This window comes from Daphnia pulex, chromosome 9, assembly GCF_021134715.1.
Source record: "Daphnia pulex isolate KAP4 chromosome 9, ASM2113471v1".
NCBI classification, from domain to species: Eukaryota; Metazoa; Arthropoda; class Branchiopoda; order Diplostraca; family Daphniidae; genus Daphnia; species Daphnia pulex.
Genome location: NC_060025.1, coordinates 7,718,979 through 7,737,130, shown reverse-complemented (window position 1 = coordinate 7,737,130; position 18,152 = coordinate 7,718,979). Strand labels below are relative to the sequence as shown.

Here is an 18,152-nt window from a genome sequence, read left to right as displayed (position 1 = left end):
ATTACCGGCAGACAACTGATGCATTAACTATGTAAAAAAGGCGTGTCAATAATTGAATGATGTTTCACAGCGCACACACCCACGACCGTGATGAATAAAAAAACAACACGAAACAGCCAGTGATCAATCCATCTCTATTACGATAATTCCAAGTTGCTGCCGGTGGTAGTGCTGTCTCGTGTGCTTCCTGCTCTCTACAATCTATTTTCTCGTCCATGATGGATATGTGTCTTGGTGTGTTTGTTGGATGACGTTGTCTTTCTTATTCACTCTCTATTCCCCAGGATATTGGATAATTATGGGTACAGTTCGTTATACAATCCTAGATATATAGTTACACTATATGGCTTTTCACGTAGGCCTACATGTGACCCAATAGCCTACTTTCCACGTTGCATCTTGACTGGAACGGATACGGCTTTAGGCTTGACAATCCCTCGACGTGTCTTTGAGTCCCTTCACGGTGATTGGCAATGAATATATAGTAGATAGTGTATACAAGTTTTCTTCGACTTCCTCTTTTTCCATGTATACGTGTGTTGATGCGATGACGTGACAACTTTTGTGTTGAAAACCTTCCAAAAGTTATCCGCACCGAACGATTCTACATCGAAAATTTTGAGTCCGCTTTCGTCTGTAGGCTATATGACGTTTTTGTTAATCTTTGTGCAATCTGCTTAAGGCGCAACGTATATACTCGTAGCTTTGAAGCAATTACAATTATAATAAGCTGAGTGTACGTGTTGTGGAAACAAACTGAATCCATACAAATACTTGAGAAATATTTTCGCGCTGCAACTCGCTCTAACACAGAAACATATTAGCATATTAGAAAAGACTGTGATGTTACTGAGACTTTGGGACTGTCCTTGACCCTAAGACTAGGTTTCCTACTAGCTATACTCCAAGAGTGACTCGATCATAATATATTCGTGAATATTAAACGGTCACGGTTGCATGTTGCCGGATGACGTAGCAATTCTGGACACATCCGGAAAGATACATAAAATGTAGCAACATCAGAGTTTGATGTTATTTCTCGTTTTGATAATAATTTTTAATAAAGTTGAATAAAACAAGGAGTGGTTAAAAGAATGAACTGTTTTTCTGCACAACAAAATAACTCGTATTGTTGTAACGGCAGAAATTTTCATCTTTGAATCCCAATTTGCGAACTTATACTCGTAGTTCATTCTCGACATTTGGGAGATTGTCGACCACGCCCGACTTATTGTTCAAGGCTTCTGGTGAATAAAGTCGCACCTGTAAATATATTTGCAGAGAACCCTTCAAGCTAAATCTCTGCGCTCTCGAGTAAAAGTCTCGCAAGCCGATTAAGAAAATAAAAGCACAGTCTGCCATCTGGGAAACATGTTCATCGAATCTCCCACGACCACGAAAAATAAATAATCTCATCATTAACCGGTCCGAAAAAGAATCCCAAACATTCACGCCCAATTCCCAAAATTCAGACTCTTTCAAGCTGTGATATCCTCACCTTCTAGCCCCTCAAATACCTTCGAAATTTCTCCAATCAAAAAGTGTCCAATTTACATTGAAGCGGAAATGACGCCGAGGAAAACGCGCGTGCCTCTACAGCATTTGTTGCGTCACACAATATAGTAGCTATAGTTTCAAATGTCAAAAAAGCCTATATGGTCGAACGAATGCGTGACCTCAATAGCAAGTTCCGTATGCATACCTCCTCGTACGGTCGCATCATTTTGTGCTACACAGCCCAAATTTGGTTGTTGGCTTTACCTCTGGAATTCCCACGAGCCTATACACAAAGTGACTTTGCCTCAAGAGAAAGCAAACAACCCATACAATCGATTCACCATAGCGTTTCTTATATATACGCTCGGCCGCTGGCGTATTAACTTTGGCGATTTAATTAGCCATTATTTTTTAAATCAAACTAAATTTTAACATTTCGATACCGGCAGAAAATTATTCAAAGAAATTAAAAAGTTCAACTCTTTTTTAAAATGTATCGACAACCTGGCTATACACGCAGGAAAACAAAAATTCCACTTATTAAAAAAAAATGTTTCAGTAGCTCCAGAGTGGGAGGTCCTTAAAGTTCGTTGCTCCTCAAAATGAGTCTCGGAAAGAAACAATACATGGAGCATCAGCTTCCCAAATCTTTGTTAGTTCAACGGCCCCCAGGACATGTCCCATTCTGCACAAGCCCAAACTTTAGTTAACAACCCTCTGAAGAAAACTCCCAGACTACAAATAAAAATGAAATCGCTATGACAGTCTGCTTAAAAAAAAACAAAAAACAATAAAGTGTAACCTGCTGAACTAAGAATAATATGCAGGGAAAACTTGGTGAACTCGGTGATTCTGTAAAAATAAAAAGAGTAAGCCTCCTCACCTTTATCGGCCCCATGGGGTCATCTAGACAAGGAAATGTTACGTATTCTAAATTTCTTTTATCAACGCATATGGGAGGATAAAGGCAAACGCCGCCTTGTGATCTACAACGGACCCTCTACTGAATAAATATACACTTCGAAAAGTATACCGACCTTCTTTCATGTGAGCTTTTTCTTTAAAAAAAGACGTGGACACAGTGAAAATATTCTTCTTCGCACAGGTAGTCGACCGTTTATAAGGCGTAAAAATGAGTGTGAGAAATTCTCGTCAAGATAAATACGTCCATCATTTAATGGACATTTTTTTAGCTTAGGAGTAGGGATTTATTCAATGTCAGTGGGACACGTGGATTTCCTGAGGGCTCGACCAACAATTAAGAGCGAATTTAACGTGGGATCAAAGTTAGAGATTGTGAAAGACTTACTTTTGTTTGAACGAAGAACTTGAAACGAAAATGTCAGTTTTGTATGAATGGCTAATTTTTTTTATTATTAGCCTACCAAAATCAGTCACAAAATGGTACAAAATAAGACACGATCTTTGAGCAAGACATTTTGTTTGTTTGTTTTTCACTAAAACGTACCGAAACTGAAAATGATAGACAATCAGAATTGTTGATTAAGATTACACTTAAGTGGTTGGCTGTCAATGAGACAGAGAAAACAGGCTAAACAGCATTCATAAAATTCTTATGAAGATGAAAATAATGCATATTGTTCTGCTGAAATATTTATACGAATTTGACTAATGTTATTATACATCCACGTAAAAAGTGGATTTCCAAAAAAATGTTTTTAGCTAATTCGCGCTTGCTACCAACTATTATTGCCTTTTCTTTTAAAGCGGAATTGATTATAACAAAAGAAGCTTGATTTAAAAAAAAGAAATGTTTCTATCGGTTTGATATATTGAAGTAGATGGCCCAAAACTTGGTTTGGGAACCAAATGAGTTGATTGTTAAAAAACTGAGCTAGCTCAAGATGCAAGAGTTGTTTGTTCTATTGGCTTTTCTTGACCGTGTCCACTTTGACGACATGGGGGGAGAATTTCCGAAAGGCGAAACGGACGAAACAGACAATGAGATAAATGAGCGTGAATAGTACAGCCGTGTAGATAAAAGTCACATCTATCGATTCCCGTTCGATAGGAGACAACCTACAAGCGGCCGGTCGCAGATGAGGAGCTCCCCTGTGGCGGATGACGTACTCTATGGCGTGTACGGCTCGTTCTAGGGGCCGGTCCAGGTCAATTTGGTCGTGCATCAGATTGGAGAGCTTTTGGGCATTTTCTTTGTACCTAAAAAGCCACATCAAAAAAATGAAATAACGCTTTCAATGAATTAAAAAAAATAATAATTATTCCGTGGGTGCCATTACTTTGGATTGTTCACTATTTCTGTGATGGCGTTAAAAAGAATGTCTTCCGTCAGCGTTATCCAATTCAAATAGATGGCGTATCCGTCTCTTTCAGCCTTAATGACGTAATTCACTTGGTCTCCGAAAACAGGAAACCCGATCAAAGGCACACCGTTCCAGACCGTCTCTTGATTGCTGTACAGCCCACCGTGCGTCATTAGCAACCGCATTTTCGGATGAGCCAGTAGGTCCTGGAGCGGCGGAAGCCATGTGGAGAGCTTCACATTCGGCGGGAGATCTGTCATGCCCGACTCGTCTTCCCACTTCCACAGGACGCGGAAAGGCAGGCGACTAAATGCGGAAACGAATATTCTGCGCGTCGCCTCCGGCATGCTGGCTCCTCGGAGGATAGAGCCGAAACTCAGGACAATAAATCCAGCGTCGCTTGACCCGTTGACGAAACTCTCCACTTCCTACTTTCAAAATTTGTTTTATGGTTAAAGAGAGGTTTGTTGATAGGGCAAGTAATAAAACCAAAAAATGCTCGAACCTGTGGTAAAGGTCTGGGAGGAACCAAATGGAGACCACCGGCTTCGACAATCAGCGCAGATTTAAAGTACTGGTAATTAATGACGGGATGCGTATTGGTGATTAAGAGACTCAAATTTCTCTCGATCTCTTTGACGGGCGAAAGTGGAACTGTGGAATTGATCCAGGCTTCCGCCGCCACCTGATCCACTCTCGGCAGAATGAACCAATTCCGGTAGTAGATGACCATGACGTTGAGGAAAACGTTGACGATGCGCTGCGGCAAGTTCATTTCTTCGGTGAAATCCGTGCAGAGAGCGGGAAACTGTTGGAACGACAAGGGGGAGCAGGTGTAGTCCAACATCCACGGCAGCGGAGGCAGAGCGCTCAGGTAGATGAAAGGGGCCTGGAAGTGTTGCACCAGCGGCAGCATACAGTCGTTCATGAAAGCTTCGATAACGATCAAATCAAAATGCTCCCGGCTGGCAATCAGTTGATGAAACACCGGCTCTCTGTAAACGGCTTTGCAGACGTTGGACAGCCGATCCGGCAGCGTCAGCATCAGGGCGATGGGACTGGAAAAAACCCGGCGAGATAATAATAATAAAAAGTAAATAAATATTTATAAAAGTTGGGTAAAGATTAGTAAATTATTCATTTAACTTGTTGCTGTTGAAACCGATTTCGTGTCGGCTGTTCATTTTCTGCAGCGAGGCCGAATGCAGGTGAGTTACATTGGCCATATCTTCTCTTGGCTTCAAACCGTTCCAATGAGTTATGGTATGCCCACGGCTAGCCAAGGCTTTAATGCTGTAGAAGAAGACGTGCGTATGGCTGTACGAGGTGAACGGCGATAAGAATAGAATATTCGCCGCTGAGGCCACTTCTATTATTGCCAACCCGGCAATTAACCAGAGGACACCCGGAGCCAATTTCAACTTCATTTCCCGTTCACCAACCTGAAAGTAGTAAAATAATATTCAACCGCGCACTAGAAAGAAAACCAATTTTACAAACACTTTTATGCATGCAATCTAAGCAATAAATCAAACACGTTTATCCTACCAGTCGCATAATAAGAGCTGAAAGTATACGGGAAAAACCAAAAAGGATAGTATAGTCCTCCTCACCGACGTTGCGCAAATGGATAACGGAACAAGAGGAAAGGCGGTGAATTGTTTATGGCATCTTGTTTAATAATAAAGACTATGGATTAGGTTACGCCAACTTTTTTAGCAATTAACGCTAAAAACCACACGACACAAAAGTAAATAAGGAGAAATTTCCAGTTGCGAATGACACACTTTTATTTCCCAGACAGTTGACACAAGACCAACAACTGTGGGTTGAATCGAACATTTCTTTTCTGACGAGTCTGGACGTCATGATTCACCTGTTTTTTCATTAGTAATTCTCTCCTAGCGCGAAAATCACGCACGACAAACGCTTGACAGAAAACAAAGAAATAGCTTGAAATTAATGTTTCCTGTACTTATTGGGTAGTAGTGGCATTCATGTCAAACGGGACATACAATAAAGAAAAGAATTAAAGAAATTTCTTTGACGTAATACCAAAAAGAAAGCTTTATGGCATTGATCAACCTTAAAAAGGGACAAGGATAAGCAGATGCCACACATTCAAATAGGACGACAAAATCGAGCTGGATTTTACGACTTTTTATTAGCACCTTGTTGGTGATAAGTGCATTGATATTGCATGGCAACTGACGAATTTCACACGGGAATATTCCAAGTCACTAAAAGTTACGCCTTCACTACTACTTACAGGTGTTGGACGATTTCATACAAGTCCCGTAATATTAACAGGGTGTAACTAAGGCCTTCTTCTAACAACTACAAAATAATCTCTGATTGCACTGTACTGTTTCAAGGTTTGAAAAGGTAAAAATCGCGCCAATTCTGTTCTGTATAAACGGGAAAAAATCTCTATCATTGAGGTTTGGTAATCACACCTTATTTAAACGCAAAAATGCATTGCGCCAAGAGTTTGCGAACGGCCAACACTTAATGGGTACAACAACTGCACTTTGGACCTGACCTATGTTGTTTGAGCGTATGCAATAATGCCAAGTACAGGGGCGTTTTAAACACACTGAATTACAAGTGAGGATGGCAAATTCTTGTCAACTTAATTGTTAAAAAAATAAAAATATGTTTGGGATTTTTCTCTTACCTAAATGTTCACCGACGAAAATGAGAAGATGCGATGTCGAACAAAATCCGTTGGACGTACGATATCACTGGACCATCGGCGAGGAAACAAGTGCAAATGGCCTTAAAGATGAACGAGAAAAATAGAAGATGCGAGTCTGAGCGTACACATCCGTCAACTTCAGAGTCGAGACGCGCTTTGAAGTTTGAAGACTTACCTGGGTTCAACATCAAGATAGGTGGGTACCTACCTGGCTGCGACCTAGGGCTGCCCATACCTGTAGCCTCGGGGAAAGAGGAATTCCGTCTTCTTGGCTGACGCCTAATGAAGGAGCAGCCGGCTTTTACTGACCTACACCAGCGCGTAGCTCGACAGGATGCCTACTACTGAGAACATGGGAACATTTCACACTGCCCTCTAGGCAGGTGTATTCAACTTGGAGAGGGGGGGGGGAGGTAATATAAAAATTATTAAAAATTTTTTTTTAATTCAATCACTTCCCATTGGTCGTTCGTTGATTGAGGGTACGGTAACCTTAAACCTTCGTCGGAAATTCACAAGGTTGAATGAATGTAGACATTTTCCGTTATCCGGTTATCGACTCTTCTAGCGCACAGGTTGGATGACATATGGTGGACATTTACGCCCATCATTTTGAAAACTTTGTCTGGCTCCGTCTACCGTCCCATACTACATGCTCATCCTCCGTGAAGGGAGGTAACATCCATCTTGCTTTTAATTGGCATCAAGTCACAACAACAGCTGCCTTCATTCTAACTAGCAGTTTAGAACGATAGAAAACGTTATCACGCTTTTGCCGCCAATTCAAATACGGTACAGAGACCCGCAATGTAGAAAGTACTACGGGAATTTTCCCATGCGCGTAGACGATTGTAGTAAAGTCTGCGTAAAACCAGTTTTTTTTCTCTAGTATTACGAAATACAGGCATGGGAAAAAAGAAAGAAGGAACAAAACGAGTGAATGAGCTTTGACTCCTAGACGCGTGTCGGTCGGCTAGCGCTATACAACACACCCTCAAGCTTGAATATTTTTTCACGTGCCAAGGTCAAAGCATCAAAAGGAAAAGAAATGAAACACGCGCGTTTTATTTTTCGAAAAAGGGCCTCCCAACGACTTCTTTTTTACCGAGCCGAGTTGCTGGATAGTTTCGAGCACACATCATACGGATAGTACAGGAAACTTATTTAAGATTATTTTTCAAAAAAAAAAGCGTGTTTTTAAGTATCTTCAAAAGAGAGAGACGAGTGGGGGAAGAAAAACGTTCGTAAAAATGAAAACATTTATGGAAAGAAATCCTGACGAGAAGTACCAGGTGTTGGGCGTTTGGTCGTCATCAAAAAGATTTCAAGAAACTCCTCCATGCGCCATGATCAGACTATTTTTAGCGAGCAAAATTTGAATTATTTTTAAAAATTTTCTTCCACGACGCAGTGCAGACAGGGTGCGTTGTCATGCAAGTTACAGCCTGTAACAAATTTTTCATAGGGTAGTGTGTACGCCCAGGCCGTGTACAGTTAGTCGGTTGCCTAAAACACCGCACTGGGTCAAGGCGTAAAGGTATCCTCTAAATCTGAATACATTTAGGGAAAAAGTCGATGCGACTTTGTTTGCTGTTCGTCACGTATGCCAAAAACATAAATTAACAAGACAAAGAAATGCTTGGGAAAATTTCGTGACTTACGACAGTTGAAAATAGTGGGTTCAACAACTTATTTTTCAACTCTACGGTCTAAATTTTTGTCAAAACGGAACCATAATTTGTAGAACTTGTGAACTTAGCCTTTTTTTCTTTAAATGGGGTCTTAAAATGCTAGACGCTTTTTTCTGCGTCAAGCATTTCATAACTAATTTCAAAAAGAAGATTTGAAAATGGTACTTGCCTTTTTGGAAGATTGACCACCTTCAGTCTTGATGTTAAACTCGTTGTATTTCGTTTGAGTGCTTCAAACCAACAGTTAACAACATAGAAATCTGACGATTCTGTTAACATAAACATAGTCTCTTCAATCGTCACTTTCTTCTTCCTCCTCGGCTTCCTCGTCATCGTCACTTTCTTCATCTTGGTCAGCAGCAGATTCCATGTTCGCTTCGTTGTCAGCTTTGCCATTTTCCTCCTCATCACTCTCTTCTTCATCGTCGTCATCTTCCTCTTCTTCTTCATCGCCATTCATATCATCGTCCTCCAGTTTCAATTTTTTGCTTGGCGACTGTTTGGAATCTTTCACCTAAAAATCACAAAAACATGTAACAACATCTGGTAAAGATAACATCACTCAATACGAAAACATACCAAAGCGTCATCAACTGATTTGGCAGCAGCTTTCTGGTCTCCAGTCCAAGTTTCGCCCAACTTTGGCATGTCTGCCAACAAGCAACTGTATGCTGGGAAAACATAAACCTTTTTACCGAGGATCTTGGGACTTTTGGTTTCGCTGAGAATTGCCTTAACTCGGTCAAGGCTTCCGAAACGAAATGAAGCATGACTAAAATTGGATTTCAAAAAATCAATTAATATTTGTTGTTGGTCTAACTTAGTAAAGACGAAATAATACCAGTAATCCGACGATGGGAACGTTGTATGGTAAAGCGTCACTGAATTAGCATCTGGGTAAAGGGAAGCCAATTCTTTAAGGGTTGCCTTTTTAGGGATGTCACGTACAACGATTCTATTAATGAAGAAATACCAAAAATTAACATCGATTCACAATCCCTGAGTACAAAGTAGAAATTACTGGTCCGGTTGAATGCTAGCCTTTGCGAGGTTATTGACTTTCATTGCGGTACTCTCTCGACCGAATTTGAGATCGCCGCGATCCTTTATTCCAGGTAGTTTCTTGAGGTAGGCATTGGCTTCTTCAGCTGTTGCAAATTCTGCCATGCAACTGGAATATTGAAAAAGTTTTAAACACAACTTGTATGCAAGAAATGGTACAACAATTTACCTAGATTTATCTTTCAAAAATTCTACGGAAAGAATATTGCTATCAAGTTCCTTAACTGCATCTTCTTCTTGTTCTGAATTAAATTGGAGGAATATCTGTCGGTTTTCTATAGACTAAATCATGACGGAAAAAACAATGAATTATCAATTCACTTAATGTCTTAACAAAGTATATACCTGGTTTCTCGCTGATTTTAGACCCATGTAATCAACTGATTCAACGTCATCATCTTTTTCTAATTCAGCTTTAGCATTTTCAAGAGATTCAATATCTTTGAACAAAAGAAAAAAATCTTTGTTGTCTGTAGATTTTTGGAATCTAGAATGTAGTCCAGGAAATTGTTGTAGTACGTCTTTGTCTGATGGAACATCTGCTGTTTTGTAAGAGATCCTTAGTTGAAGAGCATGGGCAATTTCGTGGCAAATGGGGGGTCCTTCTTCGTTTGAATTTCTGCCCCTAGAGCTTCCATTGAAATCTCTGTTGCCTCCTCTAAAAGCTCCTCTCATGGAACCACGGTCACCTCCACGGAAAGATCCTCGACCACCGCGATCTCCTCGTCCACCTCGGTCACCTCCACGAAAACCACGAGAACCTCCTCGACCGCCACCTCGGTCTCCTCCAAAACCACGGCCTCGACCACGAGATCCACCTCGAGAAGTTGCTGCCTACATAGCGCGGTTACGAAAAGTTGGATCAAACTTCGTCTGAGCAGTTAATGAATTGTAACACATTTATTCTTACCTCAAAAGCCATTTGTAATATATTGTAAAGTCAAATTGAGTGTATAAGTGAAAAATGTCGCGTGCTCACAACGTGTTCTATCGTTTTTAATGACAATTTGACTAGCAGACGACACATGAAGTCATGAAGGCAGTAATGCCAGATGAGGAAAAATGTTATCCGATTTCGAAGCTTGTCAAAAAATGTCAGATTTGAAAAGTGAAATTCACATTAAATTTTCGAAAATTCTGATTGATTAAAAAAAAATATTCCTCCACTGTCGAAAGTCAAGTAAACAGTAATAACTGCGATACTCCCAGTAATGAAATTTCATAAAATGTCAGCTCACCAGATTTTTTCTTGTGTCAGACTTTCTTGTACTACTGAAGAACCATAAGAGGCTTATTAAAATAATCCCACTGCATCAATAAAAGGGCGTTATAACAGCGACAATTCTTTATTGAGTTATATACTGTACTTTACAGGATTAATGCTAGACATTGTAATAATTTAACAGCGAGGCCGACTAAATTCATTTGACCCATCACAAGAAATGGTTGAACTTGGTATATGAAATGTAAAGTACTCATGCATTGATAAGTTGAATTAACTTGAATCAAGGAGTGAAATAAATTATGCGGACATGTCGGTATAGAGAAAGCCAAAGTTATACGACGAAGCGCGGGTTTATACGATCCTCTTTTAACGGACTCTGGCTCGAACCCGATTTTTGATAGACCTGCCATAAAATGAAAAAAAAAACATTCGCTCTTGAAACTGTAAAAGATCCCCACTCCAATTTTTGACTGTAAAAGTTACATCATAGACGCCCACTGTCCGTCGCAGACGTCGTTAAACGTCATGGTGTAAACAGATTTACCGCCGAGCTCGCCGGGGCCGCGGCACTTGGGTTGATAATCCCATATCAAATCAGAGTGTTCGTTAATCCATCTGCAATAGACCAAGAGCGGCTCAAAATAAAAAACCCCTTTTTTCTCTAGTCGTCCACGAGATATAGCCGCAATCAAATTGATCTGTACCTCGTCAGATAAAGGATGGAGCAATCACAGTGCCAGGGATTCTTAATCAAATTCACGTACTGGAGATTCTTGAGCGGCTCCAGAGTTCCTTCTGGAAGGAACATGAAGTGATTGCTGTCGAGTTGCCTGTCAAAAGATATTCAAAAACATATTCTTGCAAACTCAGTCAAAAAAGAAATAATAATAAATCTCGTCTTTTTTTAATATTTCGCGGTTGAATAAGTACTGACATCCGCTGGAGTTTGGGCACGGGCTCGAAGACGTCGTGCGGCAGCGTCGTCAAAAGATTGTTGTTGAGAGCCAGCCAGAGCAACTGGGGGAGTCCGATGAAAGCTTCCGAATCAATATCACGGAGATTATTGGAAAGTATAAATAATTTCTCCAGCCGTTCCATGCCAGTGAATACACCAGACGACAGATTTTCCAATAAGTTCCCGCCAATGTGCAGCTCGTGCAACTGTCCCAGACTTTTGAATTCGAAAAAAAATACAAATCAGTTTCCCCTTTTGTTATAACCAGTTTCAAATGTATAACTACAATGTTGTGTAATAGAATTGAAAATGTCTATAATCTATTCGTTGCTGGACCAAAAAAAACAACCTTGAAAAGATTCCGGGGGAGATATGGACGATGGAATTGCCGGTTAGGACTAGCTGATTCAGACTTGTGAGATCGTGAAAGATCTTGTTTGGCAAGTCGGCGATTTCATTATTCTGCAGCTGAAGCACTTCGACGTCGGCCAATCCGCGAAAGAGTCCCGCAGGCAGGAATTTGACTTTGTTGTCGCTGATTTTAACCGTCTTTAACTTGATTAAACCTATTTAAAAAAAAAATTCAAATTCCCCGCGCCATGAGTTGATTGATTGATCGTTATACCGTCGAGGAGTGACGGCGGGAGTTCGGTGAGTTCATTTCGGGACAAGTCGACATCTTCGAGTTGATTGAGACCGCGTAGTAAATACTCGTCCAGTCGCTCTAATTTATTGCTAGACAAATGAAGTACAGTCAGGCGCCTCAGTGTCCGGAATACTCCGACTGGCACCTCCCTCAGTTCGTTATTGGAGATATCTCTACGTTAAAAATAAAAGATATATAATAAATAGGAAATTTTTAGATTAGATTTCTCTTTCCCTCATTCAACAACCCATCAACTGGATGGGGGGTGGGGATGAAGCGCACAGCAGACGAAAGAGTCATGTAATAATTAGAAAAAAGCCAAAAAACTTGCAGCGTTTCCAGATTGATGTTGGCGATGAATATCTTCTCGTCGAGGACTTTCAGTTTATTTTTGTGTATCTTCCTGCGGGGATATGTGGAGAGAGAAAAGAGACGACGCGTCAACAAACAACCGGAATGTATCAAAAGCCAAAATGACTGATGCGGCTCTCACATCCGCGCGCTCGCGCTGGATAGACATCAAATAATCTCATCTCGCCAATCAAAAAGAAGATGATTGCGAAACGCGGAGGTTTCATGCTGTGTATATATATTTCGTCCACGCGCTGGCGCGTTGTGTAATAATAATAATAATAAAAACATGCACTCACAGATTGATCAAATTCTCCAGGCTGTCAAATACCGTGTCGGGGAGATACTCGATCTGGTTGTCAAATAAATCCCTTGGGTCGACGAACGTTGACGAAAGAGGCGCCAAACGTTAATTAATCAACGCAGCAGCAATAGAGAAATTGAAAACAAGAAACATAATAAATATAGTGGACATAGTCAAATCAGTACAAATAGTATAGTCGCCCAGATGGGTTCGTCGAGTAACGATCAACATCTCTCAAATCTAATTCTTTTTTGGGCGGAGACCCCAGCCAAAAAAGATAGCTACACACGATGACGGAACATGTGCGCTGCTGCTGCTGCTGGCCCAGCGGTTGGAAAACAAACAAAAGAGCAGCAGCAGAGCACACAGCAGGAAGATATATATATTTGTCTGACAAACTCACAATTCGTTGAGTAGAATCATGCCTTTGAAGGCGTCCTTGTTGAGCGTGCCGAGTCGATTGGCCCCCATATCCCTGATGGTTGATGATGATGACGGAACATGCAACAAACAAAAACACGCAGCACAAGCGCGTGATGATGGATGAGAGCTTCGCCTTCCCCGCTTATTTTTCACTTCGATTATTATTGGACACAACACAACAACAGCAAACTGCGCTCTCTGTATATAGACGCCCTTGGCGTGCTGTTCATCATTCTTTTTTTCTGGCGCTTGTTTGTCAAATTATTCGTTTACGTCACAATTCAACACATTTGACACGGCCATTTTCGCTGGGAAATTGGATATGTACGTATAGAAAACATATAATAACTTACAAGGCTTTGGTATCGTGCGGGATGTTCTGGCTGCGCGGGACGAAAGTCAAATCCAACCGCCAACACGAAACGGTCCGCGTTTCGGCCGTGCACGTACAAGGCCTAATACGAGTTTGCCAAATTTAATAAATTTCACATTCGTTTAGAGTTTAATATCATTTGTAATTGGATTGGTTATTTACCCTTCGGAACATTTGTTCCAGCGTGGTACACTCTTGTCCAGCGTCCAAACTAAAATCAATTGGAATAATGGAATAATCCAATCATTATTTAAGAAATTTAACATATTCTAATTAGCCCTACACGATAATATGAATGAATGTAAGACTAAGACTGACCCGACTGTTCCAGACTGCGGATTCTCTGCTCCATCAAGTGGATGATTTTCCCGAGCGCATCCTGGGCGTCTTTGCCGGCCCCGACGGCCTGCTGCAGTTCGCCAATCAGGGTCCGACTTTGGCTCTGCACTTTCTCCTTCTCGTCCAGGATGCTGTAGAGCTCGTCCCTGGCCCGTCCGAGCGCATCGCACGGGCTGAGGATACATTGACCCGTGACTTCGTCGACAAAGGGCGTCGGGCCGAGGTCCAGTGGCTTGTACTTGTGGTAAATCGTCCGGCTGGGCGGCGGAGCGCCAGCTTTTGACTCTACAATCACCGAGCCTACCAACAGTATCAATAACAACCGCATCATATAATATTTAAAAAAACAACCAACGACTGGGTTTTTCGGGGGGGTGTTGTAAAATGACTCCTGTCAACGTCTCCAGTCGGCCGGATACTATTATATGTTCAAGTCCGTGTCAACTCCCACCTCGGTTGTAAAGTGGGAAAAAAATAATAATAACGCAATAAGACATTTCGCACCGAACCGAGTCGAAATGAATCCAAACAAGTGGAGTGTGTCGAAATATCTAAGACTTCTTTTAAAGCTGCTGTCTATAGACCTTTGACATATATACATATCTAAATCGCCTACAATAATGTCCTTATTTCTATCAAAGCGAAGGCCAAGACTCTCTCTCTCTCTCTGCGAACCATGCAATCCTGTTAAATTGTTTGGAGTCGCCGGGGAAAAAGAAAAGAAATGCTAAAGAATAAAGGAAAAAAAGGAGATCGTAAAAGAACAGACAAGAAAGAAGAAAAAAGAAGACTGTAGAGGTCAAAGAAGAACTAGACTTGTGTGTGCTTTTTTTGGACTCTCTCCAAGCAGAGCTTATAGATATATAGACGGTATATATACTATGTGAACGACAGCTATATAGAACTCTTTTCTCTCTCTCTTCTCTCTACTGCTGTCCGGACTCGATGGACTCTCTCTCTCGGCATCCTCCCAGCCGTGAGTAATCCATTTTCTCCGGCAAGTTATATAGACGACCGTTATATATACACACACACACAATCGCATCAGTTCCGCCGGCGACGGCAACATCTTCCGGGATATATAGAGTCGTCGTCTCTTTAAACATCTAGATATATAATATAATATAGCCATCATTTGTGTGTATACAAAGTATCACTCTCTCTCTCTTTATTTTATTTTTCAGACTCTTCTCTCTCTCTTTTCTGAAAAAAAAACAAGACATAAAAAGGAAAAGATAACGTCATGCATCCTCCTTCAAATATAAAAGAAGAACGTCGATGTCGGAAGATATGGAAAAACAAAAGGGGTCCAGCCGTAAAGAGAAAAAAGGACGTCATATCCTGGCGCTTGGTCTAGAGATGCGCTAGCTTGCATATGATGAAACTGTTTCCAATTAACAAGAGCTTCCATGTCCGTTGCCCTTTTTGTTTGCCACCGTTGATGGTAAACAGTTTTCTATCTCTTTTTTCAAGAACGTCAAAAAAGCCGCAGCAGCACGTGCCGCTTCTTTTCTTTTTGTGCCCAAGCCACTCCAGATGAAAGTAGACCCTTTCACCCCTGTAGTGTGTATATACACGACGTCTATTGTTATATTCCTGGCCTTCGCGATAAACATTGTTTTCTCTCTAGCTTAGACTTACTTAGACTTCCCCCCTTTTCCCCCACCCATCTTAGCGTGTCCTGTTTATTTTCCAAGCCAACAACTTCTCCTTAACTGAGCTTGTTCTTTTCCTTTGTATATTATGTTCGTTTTCCACGACGCCGAAATAACAGCAGTTGCTCTATTGCCCCCTCTCCACTTTGCCTTTGACAATTAAATCTCTCGTTTTTTTCTCTTCAAAATATACGATCAAATAATAGCACGCAGTTAGTTCACCAAGATTTAGCAGACGGAATTTTCTTTAAGCTTGGGACATCTATTTCGGGGTTGTTTCGATTTTCGAATTGACTTGGTTGTATTTTATGAATATTGACGATGTTGTTGTTATTTGGGAAATTTCAATTTCGCCAAAATGTTATGTTTTATTTTTTAAAATTTAATTTCGTTTATTTTTTCGTTGGCGTTGACGGAAGGTTCGCACGCCATTTGGCAACTCTGCGGTGACTTTCAATTTTTCTGACAGCTCGTTTGCAGACGGACGTCAAACGCGGGAATCAAAACAACCAACATGGAAGCTCATCGCAAATCTTGTTTCGAAGCCTTGCGACACAAAAATGCCTGCTCGATCGATGAACTCAAGTCTAGACTGCGAAAGGTATCAAGATAAATCTGCTCTGCTGCGTGTCTCTGTATTAACGTTCGTTACTTTTTTTTTCTTGTTTCTAATGTTTCTTGGTGGCAGCTTTACGTCCAAGACTTGAAGGTCAAGCGAGACAAGATATTGAAAGATAAACGAGATATCGTCATTTCAGAGGAAGATGAGGTCGATTTCTATAAACGATATTGTCGAGAGTTTTTCGGCCGCCATGAGGATCCTGTCGACGTGGATGATGCTCTTTTACACCAAATCTGGGAGGAAATCAGGCTTGAAGGTTTTTGACACTTTGCTTTTTATTTGATTGTCTACAGTTGAATTCATATTTTATTTGCTTTATCTCAGAGATTGAAAAAGCCGAAGCCAACTTGTTTGAAAGCTTGGTTGACCATTCCAGCGGTGACCAAATCGTCTGCCCTGTCTGTCTGAAATTGCCAGCTCAACTGGACACAAGTCACTGTTTGACCTGCAGCTGCGGTCTCAAGTTCCCGCTGCCAAACCACATTGACCTCAAGGACTTTGAGGCCACTCTCCTGACGGGGAATGACATTCACAGCGAAACCTGCAAGTTCACTCCAATGTATAGGGTCCGTCCAACCAGCGAGAACAGCCTCCAGTTCACCTCCAGCTGCGAGTCTTGCCTCTACTTCAACATCTTCCTAGAGACCCCAATCTAAGGCATGCCAATCTCAATTCTGTCCTGTGCCTCATCACTGTGTCTTAATCGTGAATTATTCAATTCTATTTCGCTCAACAACTAAATCAACAAACAAAAAATAGGCATGGATATTTATATATATACATACCCACCCCCGATTTTCCCCCGCTAGGGGTTATGTGCTCGTATACCTAATAAATTTGTTTATCTCTCTACGGTTGCGCTTTGAAGTCTAGACATTCCTCAAAACGACCGTGGGCCCCAGTTGGAACGAGGGGCAAATTTCGGGATGGCGTTCAAAAAATTCCTCTGACTTAATCTCTCTCTCTCTCTCGTTCGTCAAAGTAGGAAGAAGAACAAGACCATTCCAAAAGGAGAAGGGCGGAGCTGTTGTGGGGGGGAAGAAGAAGAAGAAGAAAAAAAAAAGACGGGCCGAAAATTGTGAAAAACAAAACGAGAATTGACAAGGAGGGATATATACTATATTCGCTGGCTGCCAGATGTTTCAGCACTTTTCCCCGCGCAGAGCTCCATCGGCTGTGGTATGCACGTCAAGGAGAGAAAGGGGGCCGTCCAGGACGAATATGACACACACACGTGAATGTTTCAAATGGGCGGGAGATTCATCTCTCCATGAACTTGTGTGTGTGTACAGCAGGAGCTTCTCCCCCCTCCTCCTTCGGCCCGGTAGAAAATATCTCGGCACGCGACTCTCGCAGCTGCGTCTCTCGCTAAAAACTCTCAAGGGGTTGCTGCAACCGTTGAACAAGAACGAAGCAACAAGACACACACACACACGGGAAAATGTTTGTCTTTATATTTATTTTAAATTTTTTTTTAAACAGTTTGGCGTGCCAACTTCCTTTGGGGCCAGCGGAAGGGACAAATCACGGCCAGCCTCTTTTTATTTTATTTTATTTTTTTCTGCGCTGGACTTTCGGGTCGTGAAAATGGCCTATATAATACGAGAGACTCGCCCCTTTCTGCTGGTGCTTGGGTGGTGGTTCTTCTTTTGATCTCTCTCTTACACGGGGGTTTCAAAAACTCTGGCGGGTGCTGATTTATTAAGGCTTGGGTAAGTTTGGAGTTTCGAAAATCCCGCGCCAGAAAAAATGCGCAGCGAAAGGTGGACAGGAAGATAGCCGGGCGCAGAAGAAGAAGAAGAAGTTCCTTTTCGGCTCATTAAGTCCGGATGAATCATCGGCTGCTGTCTTCGCTGCTTTCGCTAGTTGCTAATATAGAACTTCTTTTTCTTTTTCTTTTGGGTGGCTTTGGGTGGTGTAGTAGTGGGGGAACTGTTTCCTATCAGAATTATTGGCCCCGGTGACTAATACTATTCGTTTCTTTTGCCGACTGGAACAGACGCGCAAAAGGGTTCGCCCGTCACAT

At 41.5% G+C, this 18,152-nt stretch overlaps 4 protein-coding genes across 6 annotated transcripts; 1 reads left to right on the top strand and 3 right to left on the bottom strand.

The window, feature by feature from the left end:
• Positions 1-2,843: 2,843 nt before the first annotated feature.
• LOC124201704 (UDP-glycosyltransferase UGT5-like) lies at positions 2,844-6,820 on the bottom strand. The gene is made up of 6 exons (XM_046597884.1): positions 6,656-6,820; positions 6,460-6,560; positions 4,929-5,224; positions 4,288-4,840; positions 3,759-4,210; positions 2,844-3,678 (listed from the first exon to the last, which is right to left on the bottom strand). The coding sequence occupies exons 3-6, from the start codon at positions 5,207-5,209 to the stop codon at positions 3,381-3,383; spliced, it is 1,584 nt and encodes a 527-aa protein (XP_046453840.1). The 5' UTR covers positions 5,210-5,224; positions 6,460-6,560; positions 6,656-6,820; the 3' UTR covers positions 2,844-3,380.
• Positions 6,821-8,368: 1,548 nt separating this feature from the next.
• LOC124201705 (keratin-3, type I cytoskeletal 51 kDa-like) lies at positions 8,369-10,299 on the bottom strand. Of its 2 annotated transcripts, none has more exons than XM_046597885.1 (7): positions 10,144-10,299; positions 9,579-10,067; positions 9,403-9,515; positions 9,193-9,342; positions 9,013-9,126; positions 8,751-8,943; positions 8,369-8,685 (listed from the first exon to the last, which is right to left on the bottom strand). In XM_046597885.1, exons 1-7 carry the CDS (start codon positions 10,153-10,155, stop codon positions 8,464-8,466), a joined length of 1,293 nt encoding a protein of 430 aa, XP_046453841.1. In that variant the 5' UTR covers positions 10,156-10,299; the 3' UTR covers positions 8,369-8,463. The 2 variants fall into 2 exon arrangements, with proteins under 2 accessions (XP_046453841.1, XP_046453842.1); XM_046597886.1 differs by having other exon boundaries at positions 9,579-10,063; positions 10,140-10,279.
• Positions 10,300-10,563: 264 nt separating this feature from the next.
• Positions 10,564-14,273, bottom strand: LOC124202582 (leucine-rich repeat-containing protein 15-like). Of its 2 annotated transcripts, XM_046598939.1 has the most exons (12): positions 13,829-14,272; positions 13,673-13,721; positions 13,491-13,592; positions 13,118-13,189; positions 12,710-12,781; positions 12,391-12,462; positions 12,039-12,232; positions 11,763-11,979; positions 11,393-11,629; positions 11,163-11,288; positions 10,942-11,073; positions 10,564-10,861 (listed from the first exon to the last, which is right to left on the bottom strand). In XM_046598939.1, the coding sequence occupies exons 1-12, from the start codon at positions 14,178-14,180 to the stop codon at positions 10,825-10,827; spliced, it is 1,662 nt and encodes a 553-aa protein (XP_046454895.1). In that variant the 5' UTR covers positions 14,181-14,272; the 3' UTR covers positions 10,564-10,824. The 2 variants fall into 2 exon arrangements, with proteins under 2 accessions (XP_046454895.1, XP_046454897.1); XM_046598941.1 differs by lacking the exon at positions 13,118-13,189 and having other exon boundaries at positions 10,570-10,861; positions 13,829-14,273.
• Positions 14,274-15,954: 1,681 nt separating this feature from the next.
• Positions 15,955-16,978, top strand: LOC124202498 (RPA-interacting protein B-like). Its single transcript, XM_046598830.1, has 3 exons — positions 15,955-16,105; positions 16,193-16,382; positions 16,451-16,978. Exons 1-3 carry the CDS (start codon positions 16,019-16,021, stop codon positions 16,780-16,782), a joined length of 609 nt encoding a protein of 202 aa, XP_046454786.1. The 5' UTR covers positions 15,955-16,018; the 3' UTR covers positions 16,783-16,978.
• Positions 16,979-18,152: the final 1,174 nt, after the last annotated feature.

Coding starts and splice junctions, on each gene's coding strand:
- LOC124201704 (XM_046597884.1), bottom strand. CDS start 5,209: ATGAAGTTGAAATTGGCTCCGGGTGTCCTCTGGTTAATTGCCGGGTTG. Junction 4,841..4,928: donor ATCGGTTTCAACAGCAACAA/GTTAAATGAATA, acceptor GGTTTTTTCCAG/TCCCATCGCCCTGATGCTGA. Junction 4,211..4,287: donor CTCCCAGACCTTTACCACAG/GTTCGAGCATTT, acceptor TTTTGAAAGTAG/GAAGTGGAGAGTTTCGTCAA.
- LOC124201705 (XM_046597885.1), bottom strand. Junction 9,343..9,402: donor TTTTTGAAAGATAAATCTAG/GTAAATTGTTGT, acceptor TCAATATTCCAG/TTGCATGGCAGAATTTGCAA. Junction 8,686..8,750: donor AATCAGTTGATGACGCTTTG/GTATGTTTTCGT, acceptor TGTGATTTTTAG/GTGAAAGATTCCAAACAGTC.
- LOC124202582 (XM_046598939.1), bottom strand. CDS start 14,180: ATGATGCGGTTGTTATTGATACTGTTGGTAGGCTCGGTGATTGTAGAG. Junction 11,630..11,762: donor TCCCCCGGAATCTTTTCAAG/GTTGTTTTTTTT, acceptor CGAATTCAAAAG/TCTGGGACAGTTGCACGAGC. Junction 11,074..11,162: donor TCCATCCTTTATCTGACGAG/GTACAGATCAAT, acceptor GGTCTATTGCAG/ATGGATTAACGAACACTCTG.
- LOC124202498 (XM_046598830.1), top strand. CDS start 16,019: ATGGAAGCTCATCGCAAATCTTGTTTCGAAGCCTTGCGACACAAAAAT. Junction 16,106..16,192: donor TCAAGTCTAGACTGCGAAAG/GTATCAAGATAA, acceptor TCTTGGTGGCAG/CTTTACGTCCAAGACTTGAA. Junction 16,383..16,450: donor GGAGGAAATCAGGCTTGAAG/GTTTTTGACACT, acceptor GCTTTATCTCAG/AGATTGAAAAAGCCGAAGCC.